The sequence below is a fragment of the Heliangelus exortis genome, chromosome 5 (assembly GCF_036169615.1).
Source record: "Heliangelus exortis chromosome 5, bHelExo1.hap1, whole genome shotgun sequence".
Taxonomy (NCBI): Eukaryota; Metazoa; Chordata; class Aves; order Apodiformes; family Trochilidae; genus Heliangelus; species Heliangelus exortis.
In genome coordinates, this window is record NC_092426.1 from 16421006 (window position 1) to 16436459 (window position 15454).

Genomic DNA, 15454 nt, shown 5'->3' on the forward strand with positions numbered 1-15454 from the left:
GTGAAAATGTATACCTCTGAGCAACTCCCTCCTTAATTAACTTGAAATAAGAGTAGTTACATATTTTGACTGAAAATCTATTCTCATTGTATGTTGTCTGTCCAAAATGTTTCCAAAAGCCTGCAGAACTCTGTGAGGTTAAGTTGAGTGCACTGAAATCTAGAGTAAGCTTTATATCTATTCTTAATTCTGAAATCTTTATATAATACTGTCAGCCAAAGGAAATCAATCTTGATTTTTTTTCCCAAACTCTAGTTTACTAATTTATAACTCTTCCCATCCTTTCTGCTTTTACATTATCACTCCATATGCCGCACAGAAGAAAGTCTTCATTACAAAATCATGAACAATTCCAAATACACATTTTAAAATAACCAGAAATTGGATTTAGAAATCTGTCTGAGCCCTAATCCAGGACTATAATTGTCATTTTAAGAGACATCATTCTTACTGCAAAAAGAAATTCTAACTCTAGTCTAGAATTATTCAATCAAGAAGTTTTAAATTAAATACAGCGACCCTAATAAAAAATTTCAGGTGTGTCATTAGAACATTTCAGACTGTTTTTCTTTATTTCTGAGCATCTTTGAAACCAACAAAATCATCTATAGAATTGATGGCTTTAAGAACTACCACCTCATTTGGGTTTGAACAGCATTCTGCAGTTCAGGAAAACTAGTTTGGAACAAAAACTGTCATCAGCTGGGCATTTTATCACATTTTATGTCCATATCTGATGTGGGTTCTCCCCCCATAAAATATGCACCCAGTAGCAGAAATTGCAGTACTTTTATGATTTTACCAGCATACGCTTAGGGCCTTTAAAGTTTTAGGTTGATATGACAGCAAGTGGCTAACAAGTTACAGATTTACGACTATCAGTAGTGCTGAAATTTTACATACTGAACTACAGTGAATAAGTATCAAAATGTACTGCTGTCTGACACACTGAAGTGATATTTACCCACTACTGATTTGCGGGCACTACCATATCCTGAGCTGCACTTTCAGATCCTGACAGGGATGAAGGAACTTCAAAGCTGGAAAAAGATAACAATGTACAAGAATGATCTAGAAGAATGATGTAAGGAGTTGTGTAATCCAACAATGATGGCAGCGTGGCATATGCCATATCAGTAGGTCAGAATAATGAATCATCTTGTCAGAAACAATATTACATTGAAATAGCATTATATTAAAAAGATACACATATTGAAGAAAAAAATTTTCTTTGCATCAAAGCAGAAGTCAGGAAGTACGGATTATACCACCCTTGGTAAAAGTTCTAAATGGATCTTGGGTCTGGTTTTAATAAGCAATGTAAAATTGTTAGGTGACATCTTCATTTATATATGCTGCACAAATATATTTGTGTAGCACCACTCCTGCAGAGTTAAGCAGATACACACTACCTGATTAATTTGGCCCAACTGATTTCCAAAGTATTCCATTACCAAGACAACAACAATTATCAGGAAAGTCAGACTTGGTGAGTGAATTTTTTTTAATTCGGAAATTCTGATTGTTGTCATGTGAAGCTCTAAGTAATTAACCATTTCTACATGCTGTTCTCAGAGCATGAGTTGAGTATGGTGAGATGCTGATCTTTGCTGAGGTGACTGGAACAGAAGTGGTTCTAAGCTCATCTTTGTAACTGTAAAGAACAAGCATCTGATTCCCCTGAATTCCACAAGTAATGCTAGGAAAATGGCATGTTCAGAGGAATGTTACTTTATTCTGTTGATAAAACCTGCTGTTCTCAAGAGGCATACCCTTGCCTGTCATTTCTCTTAGATGTTCAGTAGTTTCTACCTTTAAGCAATATCTGGTAACAAAGTTAGTCACTGTATATCTAGGTAAGACTTTTAATATTCCACAGTAATGCTTGGAAAAAATGACTGATACTATCCACCTTTGCCAAATAATCTCCAACCCAACATGAAGCAAGAAAAAAAGTTCCAGACAAGTTGCCTTGTCATTCAGGTGACTTGTATGATGGACAGAGTAACCTCTTTGTACTACCCTATAGTTTGCATGTCCCAGGCTAGTCCTCCTTTCCTCCCTCTTTCTTTTGCCCACAGCATGCCTGTCTCTTCCTTCTCCCTCCCTGAGTTCAGAACTCTATCTCAACAACACTGAGCTGGAGTGACCTGGTTTGCTTCCTTGGTTTGTCTGACTGCAGCCTCTGGCAACAGAGGAATTTGGATGCTGTCTCTCCTCTTCCTAGCTCAAATTATATACTTGCTGTTTCTCTCAACTGTACCTCAGTTTTACCTCTCTCAGAGTTTTCTCATTTTTTTAAAATAAGCTTTTCCTGTTCTTAGTCTGAGACAAAATAATCTAACTTAAAAAAATTATAAACCACAGTAAATGCAAATAGTTTCCTATAGTTTGTTTCCTACACTAGATGCAGACTCCTCTAAACCACAATATCTACACCTGTATGTAGAGATGTGTCTCTCTATTACAGATAGGCTTAAATTAAGCATAATCTTTCTAATTATTTCCTCCTTGATTTTTTGACAGTGGCACCACCAACTAGCCTTGCAAAGTTATGTATCTTTACATTAAAAATTGTTGATTTAGCTCTAATTTATAAAGCATGTTTACAATCTGCAGAGCAGCATCTCTTTAGAGAAAAATAAGTGCAGTGAAATCTTGTATTACTTTAGAGCTTTCAACATGGAAAAATGAATCTCTTAATTTTACAGCTATTTAGATATGAGCACAGATTCTTTCTAGGCTCAGATTGTAAATTATTCATTACTCAAGAAAATGGAAAAATGTCATTTAAGTGTCAGGAAGATTACATTTAGAGATGCAGTGGGTGTGTCCAAACTGCTGTGCTAGACCACACCAGATAAAAATGAATCAAAAAATTATATAACACAGAAGAATTAAAACATCCTTCAGAAGTTCCAGTGTGCCTGCTCTGCCTTTACATGTGTCAAGTAAATTCATGAAGTAAAACTAAAACCATATAGTATTTCTGTGGTTTTAAAAATGAATCAACTAAGAATAAACAGCCTTTAAAAAGTACTGCTTCCAAGAATAACAAACAAGTCAGCTTGAAGACTGTGAAATAGTTAATACCAGTTTATGATGTCACAGAGTACAGGTCTGTTTCCCTAGTGGTACAGAGACACTAATAAGAATATGGTTTAATGCAGTGACTTTTCAAAGTGTAATCTAGAGTCTCGCTTGCAAGGAGCTGAAAGACATGAAATTCAATCTTGTATTTTTTTATATCACTTTTGCCCTATACTCAGTTTAAAGTTTAATAAGAATGGGGGGTGGCACATACAGGTTCATAGGCCAAAAAAAGTGCAGAGGTCACTGCTGGGCAGGTTTTTTTAGATATTGTCAGGCAGATAGCTTACCCGAAACTTCTGCTGCACTAACAGGAACAGCAGGGTAACCTGAAACATGAGTCAGCCCACGGGCTGCCTTTACTGATACATAATGGAAAGTAATCTAAACTAATTATAATCTAACAAACCCTTTGTGTACTAGGCCTTGCCCTAGTGTGAATGTGAGGTTTGTTAACATAAACATGGTTTAAAATGACCTGCTGCTTAATCATCAGGCTGATATGAAATTCTACTAAGAGGCTTCTGTGAAAAGCATAAACTTCCCTGAGAATGTACTCCACCTCATTCTCCAACCAGGTCTCTCAGTTATGCTTGCAACTGTTTTACTTGAAGAATCAATTAATGATCCTTTTTCTCCCCATCTGCTATGAATCATTTCAAAGCACAAAAGTGCTTTGTGTATCATTCTGAAGAGGAAGTGCTTTGTGTATTTTCAGACAGTGGATCATCCAGCAAACAAAGATTTTTTTAAAATTTACATTTGAAATACAGAGTATTTACCTTTTAAGTTTAGGCACCTCTAGATGAGGGCTGCAAGTAGAAGTTTAAATTAGGCTCCATTAGTGTTGTCTCTGCTGCTTAAGGCAGCCTGTACTGGAGATCATGCAGGATGAGAAACTCATGGTAGAATCAATGTATTTTGATGCAACCTTGTTTACTTGCAAAAAAAGACACACAACATTTAGTTTCTCCCATTATATTAAGAACAAATAACAGAAAGCAATTACCAGTTCCAAAGCAGACATTTCAGGCAGTGCTGAGTGTCAGTTTGTCGTTCCCTGCGCAGATTCCCTAAACCCCTACCACCACATTTGTAATTTTACATTCAGCTTCTGCTCTGGGAGCAGAAATTTCTCAGGTGGAGAAATATGGGTGGAGACCAGAGAATAGTTCACAATGAGGCCCTGCCCTTCCATGGGAACAACCTGTTCAAAATCTTGGTTGGTCAGGCTTTTTTATCCTGCAAAGGACGAAGCCTCATAACTTTACTCACTGTTCCAAACCTTGGGTCATACCCTGACACCTACAAACCCTGTCCCATCACCTTATAAAAATACACAGTCAACAAGTTTTAGAACAGCTGCTTCATCTGCATGCATCTTTGGCAAGATATGGTACACAAATAAGAGGAGAATAGGCCTTCTATTGACATTTAAAAATGCCACTTTCAGGCCTTCGACTTTGCTTACAGGAATACTCACCAGCTGCAGTAAGAGAAAGCAAATGATCTACCAGGAGTTGTTTTTATATAAGGTGACAAGAAGTGCTTATTCAACTTCAAGAAATTGAAAATGAAAAAAAAAAAGGAGGGTGGTATTTAATTACAGTTTCCCAATGTACACTGAGCTACAGAAGAACAGTAGAACTGCTCCACAGTTCTTTGGGCTGGGTCCAGCCACCAGTTCTGTCTTGGCTTCTTCTGGCACTGAGGCAGCCCAAGCATGCAGGAGGACATTGCTTGCAGGCCACCATCAGCAGCCTCTCCCCCTGACCCCGCAGCAGCACTGGACACCCAGCAGCATCCTGCACACTGCAGCCAAGAAGATGAGTACTAGATGGATGAAAATTCCAAAAATGAGAAAAATGTTTCTTCCCAGTCTTACTCATGCAGAATGAAAGTGGAAGTCTACAGGACAAAGTACAGTCCATTGTACTGCTTTGTTTGCAAGGCAGCAAAGGTGCTTATTTTGATAAGAAAAAATGTCACCGCCCAGGTTACACCCAGTCACATCTTGCATGGTCACGGGGCTGATGGGAGTGCCTCTGCCTCCCAAGAAATTCCATCTGGAGGTAAGCAGGCGAGTCATGTTCTGCTCCCAACACACCATAAAAACAGTACCATGCTCCCCAAAACACATCATGCTGCTGCTGTAAGGTAATTCAGGCTACCCTCAGGATTACACCATGTTACTGCATCTATTGCTCCTTACCAAGCAATTCTCCTCAGATACAGTCACTAACGTTTTTGCCTTCACAAATATCTCTGCTAGAGAGATACTGACTTCTATTGTTCCACTGCTTCCTTCACCTCTTAGACCAAGAAGTAATGCAACCTGAAGGAATAAGCATCATTTCCCTGATGAAACTCCTGGCTTAAGCAGTACCATTTGGATAAGCAGCTGAATCAGTAGCAGGCTCTGCAAGAATAACCTAACTGCAACTTCCAGGAAGTGTAGATAGATTTGCTAGTAACTGTGCTATGTAGTAGCAAATGACATGTACCTAAACTGCTATTTTATCATGAAGCATCCATGGTGCCTGCACATTAAGTGTAATTTGCATTAAGGATGCCTGGACAGCTTCGTTCTGCAGCACCCACTTCAATTGGAAAGGCTCCATGAAGTTTCAGACAAGTTATGGCTGCATTACTACGTATTCATGACTGCATACCTGGCAGCTATGGCACTATGGGGCAACAATAGTTGTCATAATGATCTGGCAGATGCTCTTGATGGTCTGTTTGGTGCAGACAGGCACCCCCACACCCATTTGCACTCTACCGACACGAGAACAGGGCCTGACTGTCCCACACTGAGCAGAGCAGTATGATGAAAAAGGAATAGCAATAAGCAGTAATATCCATAACAACACATAGACTCTAAGGTTCAACATGACCTAAATGCCTATGGAGAAGAGAGTGCTGCTTTGTCTCCTGTGCAGATGTTTTACAGATAAATGGCAATCACACTGAATTTGGGAAGAGAGGTTCTGCAAGTGGTGTGTTGGTGCTCTCCATTTCTGATTCCTAACAATCATTCAATGCCAGCATATGATGTAATCCCACTGGGCAACTGTCATCCATAAGAATAATCCTTGATTAAGTAGAGAATGAGTTACCCTATAGCCTTAGGCTGCAGTCATGCCTTCTGTCTAGAAGGAAGATGGACTTAAACTGAAGCATTTTCTTCTGAAAAAGAAATTCCCAATTACCTTAAACTTTTAATCAGAGGACTCAAGATGCTGAAAAAATACACACTTCACCTTTCTAGCTCATAGATTTAATCCTGAACTTTTACTGCTTTCCCCTATGTTCCATGGGTAAATAGATTAAGACCTGTAGGCCTATTACCCTCATACCTTTTATCATCATTAAGTAAAGAGATGATTCATCATACTGCAGTATCAGTGAACTGATATGAAAGAGACATTAATATCATTATAATTTTGTTTTTCATTACCAAATAACAAGAAGGTAAGGGCTGTTTAGAAGAAGAGTTTAAAATCAGAGCAAACATAGACAAAACTTAGCTGATACATCCTTCTAGGAATTTCAGAGCTAAGGGTGATTTCTTTGTTTGTAGAGGTTAATATAAAAACTGATAGCCAAGTGGGCTTTATCCCATATAACTGCAGTTTTCAGCCTTTCATATGGATTCTAGTACCTACCTCCTTAGTTAACTTACTTGGGCCACTGTCTAAATGCAAAAGCCAAGAATTTTGCATGGATTGTTTTGCTAGGATTCCAGTTCCAAAGCTAATACACTTACAAGTAACTAAATTATCTTTATATGATAATACAATCTACAAACACAGATATTCCATAAGTATATACCCTATTGAGTGAAGCACAACTAATTAGCTATTACCACCAATATCTTCTTCTAAAGAAGGGTCAGACTATGCATTATATGTAGTGAAAAAGAAGACAAGACAAATTAAATGCACTCAGCAGCTTACATTAACAGGTTCCAAGTCTAAATGTACAATTAAAATAAAGCATTCACATTTGGAAAAAACTGAACTGTGAAAATCTATGGGTTTTGTGCCCAAATGATGAGTGAGGGTTTGACTGTGGGGGAAAGGGAGTAGGGAGTTTGGTTAAAACGGAGGCCAAGCTTCTCTTTTACTGTAATTAAATGAAGACACATTTTTGGGACTACCTAGAATTTTGAAAATAAGATTATTTAGGATTGGCATTTCTGGACAGAAAGATAAATCTACAAAATGGGTAACAGTTCAGTTACCTTTAAATAAAACCAGCAAAAATCACATAGAGCAGGGTTATGTTGCATAACACATCTCTATATCATACCCATCAGGAAGTATATTTATAATACACAAAGATGAAAGAACTTTATAATCTCAATAAAGGCTGAAGTTGTTTCTCACTACAGGGAGGAGAGACTTTTGACCATTTAAAAGGAAGAACAGGCATCAGTTACTAGAACATGCTCTGATTTCCAGTCAGACTCAGGGAGCAGTAGAAGGCTGATATTAAAAAATTGTTACTACTACTAAAACATTTGAAAGGATGATGATAGTTAATGACTTTCAAACTCCACTCTCTGCTGCTAAATTTCCCTAATGGAAATCTCTTTTCTATTCCCATAATACTCGTCTTTGTAAATTAACTGACTTTGACACAGAAAGTTTGTTATGCAAGGATAATTTTGAATCTATTAAGACTTCAGACTGCAGATATATGAGAAATACAATCATTGTGTCCATGGGAAAATTGTCAGAAATAATGCAAGTTCACTGGAGTGTGAAAATACAAGACTGGCAAGAAGTAAGATTTTTCACATTGAAAATATAGTTTACCAAAAGACATACAAAAGAATAAGAAACTAGATATAAAATTTAGCAAATCTGTGTCCTCCTGATCAAACAATTAGCATGCTTTTTTTTTTTTTTTTTTTTTTTTCGTTCTCCATTTACTGGAAAGTTTAAAAACTAAGCATTCTGAAAAGATTCAGCTTCAGTTTGGAAAACATTACACAATATTTTCCACTCCTTTTGGAGAAGAAAACTACTGCAATGGGTACTTGGTTTCAAACTCTAGGCAAAAAAAAAAAGTCTGTGTGTGTGTGTATATGTATATAAAAAAAATATATATATAATATATATGAATTCATTCCATGGTTGGTCAAAAAACCCAAACTTTTCTCAATTAAAGAGAAATATTTCAAGACTGCATAAATTTCAAAGAATAAAAGCCAGTTCAAAGTGAGTATCTTATAGTTCAAAGTCAGAACGATCTGTATGTGACTTTTCTGTGGTAACGAAGTATACAAAAGAAAATATACAAACCAAACAGCATTAAGTTGGACATTGTTTACCATGTAATCTATATATACGAAAAATAGCTAAGCATTTTAACAGAAATACATCTAACTTCAGTGATCTTTGGTTCTTGGGCTCTGCAGAAGACACAATTTAGGCGTCTTAAAACTTAACAGCAATAGAGAGGATACCATGCTTATAGCTTTCAATGGACATTTATATTTGATGGACTACTAATGTCTGATCTTTACAGTAATCATCAGCTTCAGTGAAAAAGTCTGTTTTTTTCCAATTTTCAGTTGTGCTCTGAGGGTTTTCATCATAGCACACTAATGATAAATTTTGGGTTCTGGGTGTCCATATTGCTCAGCACAAAGGAGTGCCAACCTATATAGTGAGGGTTCTTCAACATTACTGCAGTGTGATACAATATCTTACCTGAACTGAATACTTGTCCTGCAACTAAAATCACAAGGATATGTTTTCAATTATTGATTGAAACTGCTGATGAAAATAACCTCAGTATCACCTATAATATAACATTTAGCATGAATTCAGTAGATCTATTTGTAATAAATCAGAATACGTTTGTGGCTTCTTTGAAACAGCTTATGAATATTGTAGGTAACTTCACTGCTGGGATATTTATTTCATGAGTATGTGGACTTAATAGGTAGATGGAAGACAAATAAACAACCAAGAAAGACAAGAGATCAGCCTCTCTGAAGTAAATAGCTAAGGATTAACAATCAACATTCTGTGAAGAAGACATAGTAAGATTACTAATAAGATGAATAGGCAGACTTTCTTTAAATGTTTTGGTTTTATTCTAGACAAGGTTCTATTTAAAAGGCTATATAATTTCTATATTTGTCACTTTTAAGAATCTCAAGAGGAGTAAGGTTTCCAAAACCAAACAAGCAAAACAACACGTCCAAAAAATAGATGGAATTGTAGCCCAAAGCTTCAACTATGTAAGAGGGAAGCTTCATTGTGAAGCTTCAACCCAGAGAGGTAAGAGCATTAAAACAGAGGACTGATGATGTGCAGATAAAAAGCAACACCTGCAACTATGACAATCATGTCCTTGACTCTGTAACTGGAGACAAAGGAATGCTGCTGCTACTGTAGCAGAGGCAGGAGAGGGGGAAAGCTGCTCTCCTGGGGTGTGTGGGTGGGGTGAGAAGGTATTTACATCTGCAGAGAAAGGCAATGGGAACATCAGGCACTATTGCCTTAGAAGAGGAATGATTACTTTTTTTTTTTTTTGTAGGATATCTGAAGTCAAAAAGGATACAAAAAAGGCAACAGAAAGCATGTTCCTTGTCTGGCTTGAAACACGAGACTAAATAAGGGATTAACACTCGCTTAGTGTTTATCATCAAAAGCAGGGAGAGGATCATAATTTTTGCCCCTCCAGGACTGCAGTGGGTTCATGTGCAACCCCAAATTATTTGTATTTTTGTTGCTTTGGTAATTGCTATCCAAGAGCAATTATTTTGCCCTATGTATAAACCAAACTGATACCACATGCTTGCCCGCTGTCTTCATTCACATAGCTAGCTAAAGAAAAACACTCTCACACAGGGGAACACTTTAATCAATTTATAATCTAAAGACTTTGGAAAATAATGGAAAGCATCTCACAGCAACTATCACCCAAAACCAAATGCTTTGGTGGGAAGACATCATAAGGCCACATTGTAGATATATATTGCTCAAGAGAACAAATGATTAAGTTGAAGTAATACCCTAAGAGTCTGCAGGATTCACCCCATTTGACTTCCAGAAAATTGAAGGTGCCTCTCCTAGAGTCACAGGAAAGCAATACTGAGTCCAATGGGAAGCAAATCACTTATTACAGTTTTTGTAATGACATAATGGATTCAGTATAATAAAATCTGCTTGAATAGGAACAAGTTCCTTCTGAAGCTGGAGAGGGATGTAGTATTAGTACAAATCTTCATTAAATCACAGAAAACACTGGGAGGTGAGGGGGCTGAAGTAGCTCAGAGCTAATGGGGTTATTTACAGTGTCAATAGTCTGCACTGCTGTAATGCTCCCCATCAATATGTTAACAAGCAGTCACAACAGCAAAGTAACTTTGAAATGTGCTGTGTTGTAAAGCAGAGTATGCCAAACCTCACTCTTAGCCAAATTTAATAAATGACAGACAAAGGAAAATTGCTTAATGGGACATTTTTCTGCATAGAAGCCTAACACTTCAGTGAAACAGCAAATCCTGAGGAATTTAAAAATAGAGTGTAAAATGCCCTCTGACAGACTGGGGTTTTGATATCCTCTTTGAAACACTGTCACAGAAAACATTGAATTAGAAAAGAGGTGTAATGAAACCGAGGATTCTAACATTTAAATAACTTAAGTTTCCCCTCTAAGCCCTAAGAAAAAATAAAAAAATAAAAAGCAATGAGGCTGTGCATGGACTACTGAAAGCCCAAAGAACAGCTAATGCCTGGTGCATAACCTGTACCTACAGCTAATCTGACTGAACATCCTGAGGTGGAGGAACAACTGCATCACATACTAGGTTTGCCTATGAAACGGGCAGATCCAACAAAAGCATGCAAGAGATAAAAGGTAACAATTCTTTACACTCTTTTTAAACTGAATCATTATGCTCATCAGATGAAATGAGCGACTGGCAAAGTAAACCAAACAAATGGGGGCTGATGCTGAACTAGACATAGCCGAGTTTGTATGTCAATAAATCAGTATGGGATGAAAAATGCAAGAAAAACAGTAATGAAATGATAAAAGTTGCTGATGCCAAATCCCAAATCCTAGAGTTTACAGTCCCAGTGTCAATTACGCAATTTCAGTTTAAAGCCCCATTTTAAAAAGCATACTGAAAATCTGTTATTAAAGATCCTGCTTTTACTACCTGATTTTTCATGGTAGTATTTCATGTCTGGTGTGTGTTCATAGAATCATATTTATCTACTGTTTTTATAACTTTTTCCCCCCTGCTCCTTAAACTGAAAGGTTTAATCTTTCCTCAAAACCTCAAACCTTTCCTCAAAATATCTTCCTGGTCCTTTTAAAGAAGTTTTTAGTTGTGATGTTTCTTACATTGAATCATATTGTGCACTATTACACTATGTTAAGAGGTGCCTTTCAGTCACCTGATCTGGTAGTTGAATTTTTTTTCTGAGGAGCTCCAAGTTCCTTCCAAACTCCAGGAGATATACCACCTACGTTTATAATATGTTTATCTTAACTAGTCTATCTACTCACGATTTTATCTTCTGTTATTTCAATTCATGGGAACATCTTATTTTTCTAAAATTTAAAAGACTAAATTTAAAATCAATAACTATATAAGTTTTGTCACAGTAAAGGGAAAATGAAGAAAGTGGACCTCTGTAATACTGGTCACTTCATTAGATGTCTTTTTCTCTATGGTAATTTAGCAGATGCAGTATCTTAAAATATGTCAATACAAAAAAAAGTGTGGAAATAAACAGTTTTCATTCATGCTTTTCAAAAACTGTCTTTCCCTCTTCATTGTATGTGGTACCTCTTTTAGCTTTTAGCTCCTTTCCCACAGCTTCTCTTTAATAACTTTAATTACTTTAGTAACTGCAATGTATATCTTTAAGCTCTGCCATTTAATCACTTTTTTCTCATCTTTTTGCTTCCTTCTTTGGGAGTAGGAAGTAGATATTTGGCTTCTGCAGCTGTGAGGATGTACTCATGGTCTCCATGCTGAGTTAAAAGTTTTAATTGCCTCATCTCTAGCTTTGAGATTACCTTGGTTAGCTTCACCTTTCTTAAGTCCCCATTCTCCAAAGTTTACAGTCAATTATCAAAATAGTGAGAATTCACTTGTGAGTCTTCTGAAAATGGTTTTGAGTTTAATTACACTGCAGTAAGTATTACTCAGAGGTTTAATGATACCACTATGTAGAACAGCTGTGTTTCTTCCAACAAATTTGAAAATAATTTCAAATTATTGTGAGTGAGTGAGGATAAGGATACAAAAGTAAGTTCTTTGTATTAACTAGAAATTTCATCTCTGCACAGTTAAAGCATTCAAGTAGATCAAAAACTGAAACAACCCCCTGCTTCTGTTTTAATAGAAAGCGCTGCTTCCTTTCCCCTCTGGACAGTACTCGTTTTCCCTTTTCCTCATCAAAGACCAAGTAACACAACAAGTATTTAAATTGTTTCTTTTTTAAAGCCATGTAGATTTTTAACAGTTAAGCTATTGAAAGTGTTGCCTAGAATATAAGTTGTAGCTGTACTGTAACTGAAAGGAAAGTAAACAATGAATTTTTGTTGAAGAAATTAATACTAAACTAAAGAGGACTTCAGTTTAATCAAAGATATAACCCCCAAATCATCAGTAACACATCTTCGCTTACATGTGCTCTTTCAAGAAACGATCCATTTCCTGACAGAGTTACACTTCCGTTAAAAGAATTATTAGGCTTGGATGTAGCAAAACTTCTCCTTTCATGGTAAGACATTAAGTAATTTCAGAGAGATAAGATGGCTGGCCAGAGCAGTTTCATACAAAAGTGCTGCAAACAGCCAATCTACCTACTTGATCTGCTTTTTGGACAGTCATCAAGCACAAAATGTTCAATAGCAAATTTAAAAAAAAAGACTTAGGATATCTGTAAACTAGAAACTAGAACTAACAGTGTACTGAAATCTCACACAAAAGCTGTTTCATGTCACGACTGCCTTTCAAAGGGAGTCCTTCCCTAAATGAATGTTTAGGTTTCCAAAATTTGATCCTTTTGCCCTTGCTGTGCAAACGTTCTCCCTGGAGTGATTAAGGGGAACATTTTGTATCGCCTGGCTTTCCAACATTTGTACTTTGAAAATAACACCTATTTCTGCAACAATGCAATGACCATAAGCAAGTGCCAGCTGCCTCCAACTTTAGGTCTATAGAGACTGCTTTTCATATGCAGCTCCCCTTCAGAAAGAAAGTAAATTAAGTACCTGGGAACTGTAAAGCAGTGACACCTTGGAAGCATGCAGCTAGAGCACTCATTTTCTTCTTTCTCTCCCTCTTGTTTCCTCTCAGAACTGAGCTTCTCAATTTCACCTCAGCCCTCAAAGCAGCTTGGCACACCACCTCTTTTAGAAATAAAAAGGAAATGTTGTGACACTTTTTTCTTAAATGAAGTTCAGTAATATCTTTCCATGTGGGTATATCCCACAACATTTTTTCCTCCCTCCCTTCACAATTAGGAATGGCAAGTAAATACATAGTTTTGAACAGTTGTGCTGTGGAGAAGGGACATCTATCTTTAGAACTCTGTTACTCCATGTTCCCAAACTTGCAGCACATGCTCTGCCCAAACGTTGAACCGTTGGTTGACTGACCTGTCAGCTTGCTCTTACCATATGCATATGAATGTGCTACTAAAAAATAAATAAATGTATTTACACTATGGAGAGTTGCTCTGTGTTGCTCCATAGTTTTAGATCATTTTTAGAGCAATATTTTTCCTTTTAAAGTCAGAGAAGTAATTTATTGCATGCACTATATACAAATAGGTTTTCTTTTTTTTTAGCACACACATTTATGAGTATTTAAAATGCAAGTAACATTTTCAGTTAAGTTGCACTCAGAGCTGTACTTCCAAAAGCACAGTTTACATAGCGAGGGTGGTTTTACTTTCTAAACTATAAAATAATCTCTTACAGACCAGTCTGTACTCCCTCTGGGTCTATAGCCCATCCCTGTTTCTGTATGTTCATATGCCTACTTTGGCTGCAGGCTCAAGTGAAATTTCCTCCCTGATCTGATGCTGTGACTAATAGTTAAATAGGACAAAGGCTGAATCTGAGTGCAGGCACATGACTATCTATGCTTCTGACTGCTGGCATCCTTTCAGAAATGGCTGGATGTAGTCTCCCAGGCAATGTCCATGTACAAGTTGGGGTCTAAAGTGGCTCACTAACAGTTTACAATCCGTATAAATCCATCAGGCAGTATGAAAAAGGCTACCCTGTAGTGAAAGGGAAAGAATTTAGCTGTGTGCATGCAAGCTATGCTGTGCTATGCCATGCCACTAGCTCTGACACCCAAAGAATAAGTCTTAACCTGCTTTATTTTCTGGAAAAGATGTAGCTTGTATGTTTCCACCTAACTGTAAATCCTATCTACCCTTAAGGCTGACAAAACTGTGCCCTTTCACAATCACAGAGCCTTGTAACACTGTTTCAAACACAAAGGCTATGAAACCAGCCCTCTATGTTTGGACCATTCCCTAAAGGTAGGTCCACTCTTAAATCAAGCCCGTGATCCAATTTAATCCTCCACGGCTACCAGAAGTTCATTTGAAACTAAAATTGAGCAAAATCTTGTACTCATGGACTACTGACAAGAGGTTTAGGGTTTCTGTGCAAATAGCTCCTCTGACCGTCAAAAGGTGTGTTTCTTTCCAAGCACTCAGTAGGGCTGCTTTGCTGTTTCTGGGTACAACACAAGAATCTCACTGCAAAAGTATTTTGACACTGGAGAGATTGTTATGTAAAAAATATTTTTTTTAATTTTTTTTTTAATGGAATTACCATGTTGCTCAGTTACTTTTTTCCAAGGTGCAAGCATCAGCAGGTCTTTCAGTGACTTCCAGGTCATGCAATAGTACTTTCCAAGCCCAGTCACAACTTAAACACAAATATACAGGGTAGTCACTGTGTCTTGCTATGTAAATAGTTAGCAACTACCACAGTTGCGGATTGCTAACCTTGATGTTTTAGAGTTGTCACCTCATTCTTTAAAGCTGCTTTAGTTGAAATTCAAAAGGTGAAGAAAGGTTTCAGCCTGAGGCATATAAACAGATAAAGTCTTGGTGAACTATAAACATCTGAAACCAAGACTACTAACAACTACTGGATTCATTGCCAGCTCCACTCATACCGAGAGCTAGTACAGAACAGAGTGGAGTCAGATTTCAGTTTCTCTCTTCTGTGGCTGCCAGGGACAGTTAGTCCGAAGTGTAGGCTAGTAGAGCCACTGAATGAAATAAAGTACTAGTCTGTTTAAATTGTAACATCTGGAACACAGAATAATCAGAAGTAAATCCTTGAAAAG

The 15454-nt window shown here is 37.1% G+C and overlaps 2 protein-coding genes across 13 annotated transcripts in view; one reads left to right on the forward strand and one right to left on the reverse strand.

Annotated features, from left to right (window-relative positions):
- Nucleotides 1-9902, forward strand: part of GPR68 (G protein-coupled receptor 68) — a 57184-nt gene extending 47282 nt beyond the window's left edge. Inside the window, exon 3 of the transcript XR_011726249.1 lies at nucleotides 9649-9902. The gene's annotated coding sequence lies outside the window, so the exon portion shown is untranslated. The remainder of the gene's footprint in view (nucleotides 1-9648) is intronic.
- DGLUCY (D-glutamate cyclase) overlaps nucleotides 1-15454 on the reverse strand; it is a 41809-nt gene that overhangs the window by 24697 nt on the left and 1658 nt on the right. For 7 of the 12 annotated variants that reach the window (XR_011726248.1, XR_011726246.1, XM_071745763.1 and 4 more), the window contains exon 2: nucleotides 13351-13488. The exons of 3 other annotated variants lie outside the window; for them this stretch is intronic. Coding sequence is in view for 5 of the 9 variants with exons in the window: in XM_071745763.1 (XP_071601864.1) it covers nucleotides 13351-13488 (138 nt within the window). In the remaining 4 variants the exon portion in view is untranslated. Of the gene's footprint in view, nucleotides 1-3872; nucleotides 3959-13350; nucleotides 13489-15454 lie in introns of those variants that run through there. 2 more of the 12 variants (XM_071745769.1, XM_071745771.1) reach the window with 2 other exon arrangements.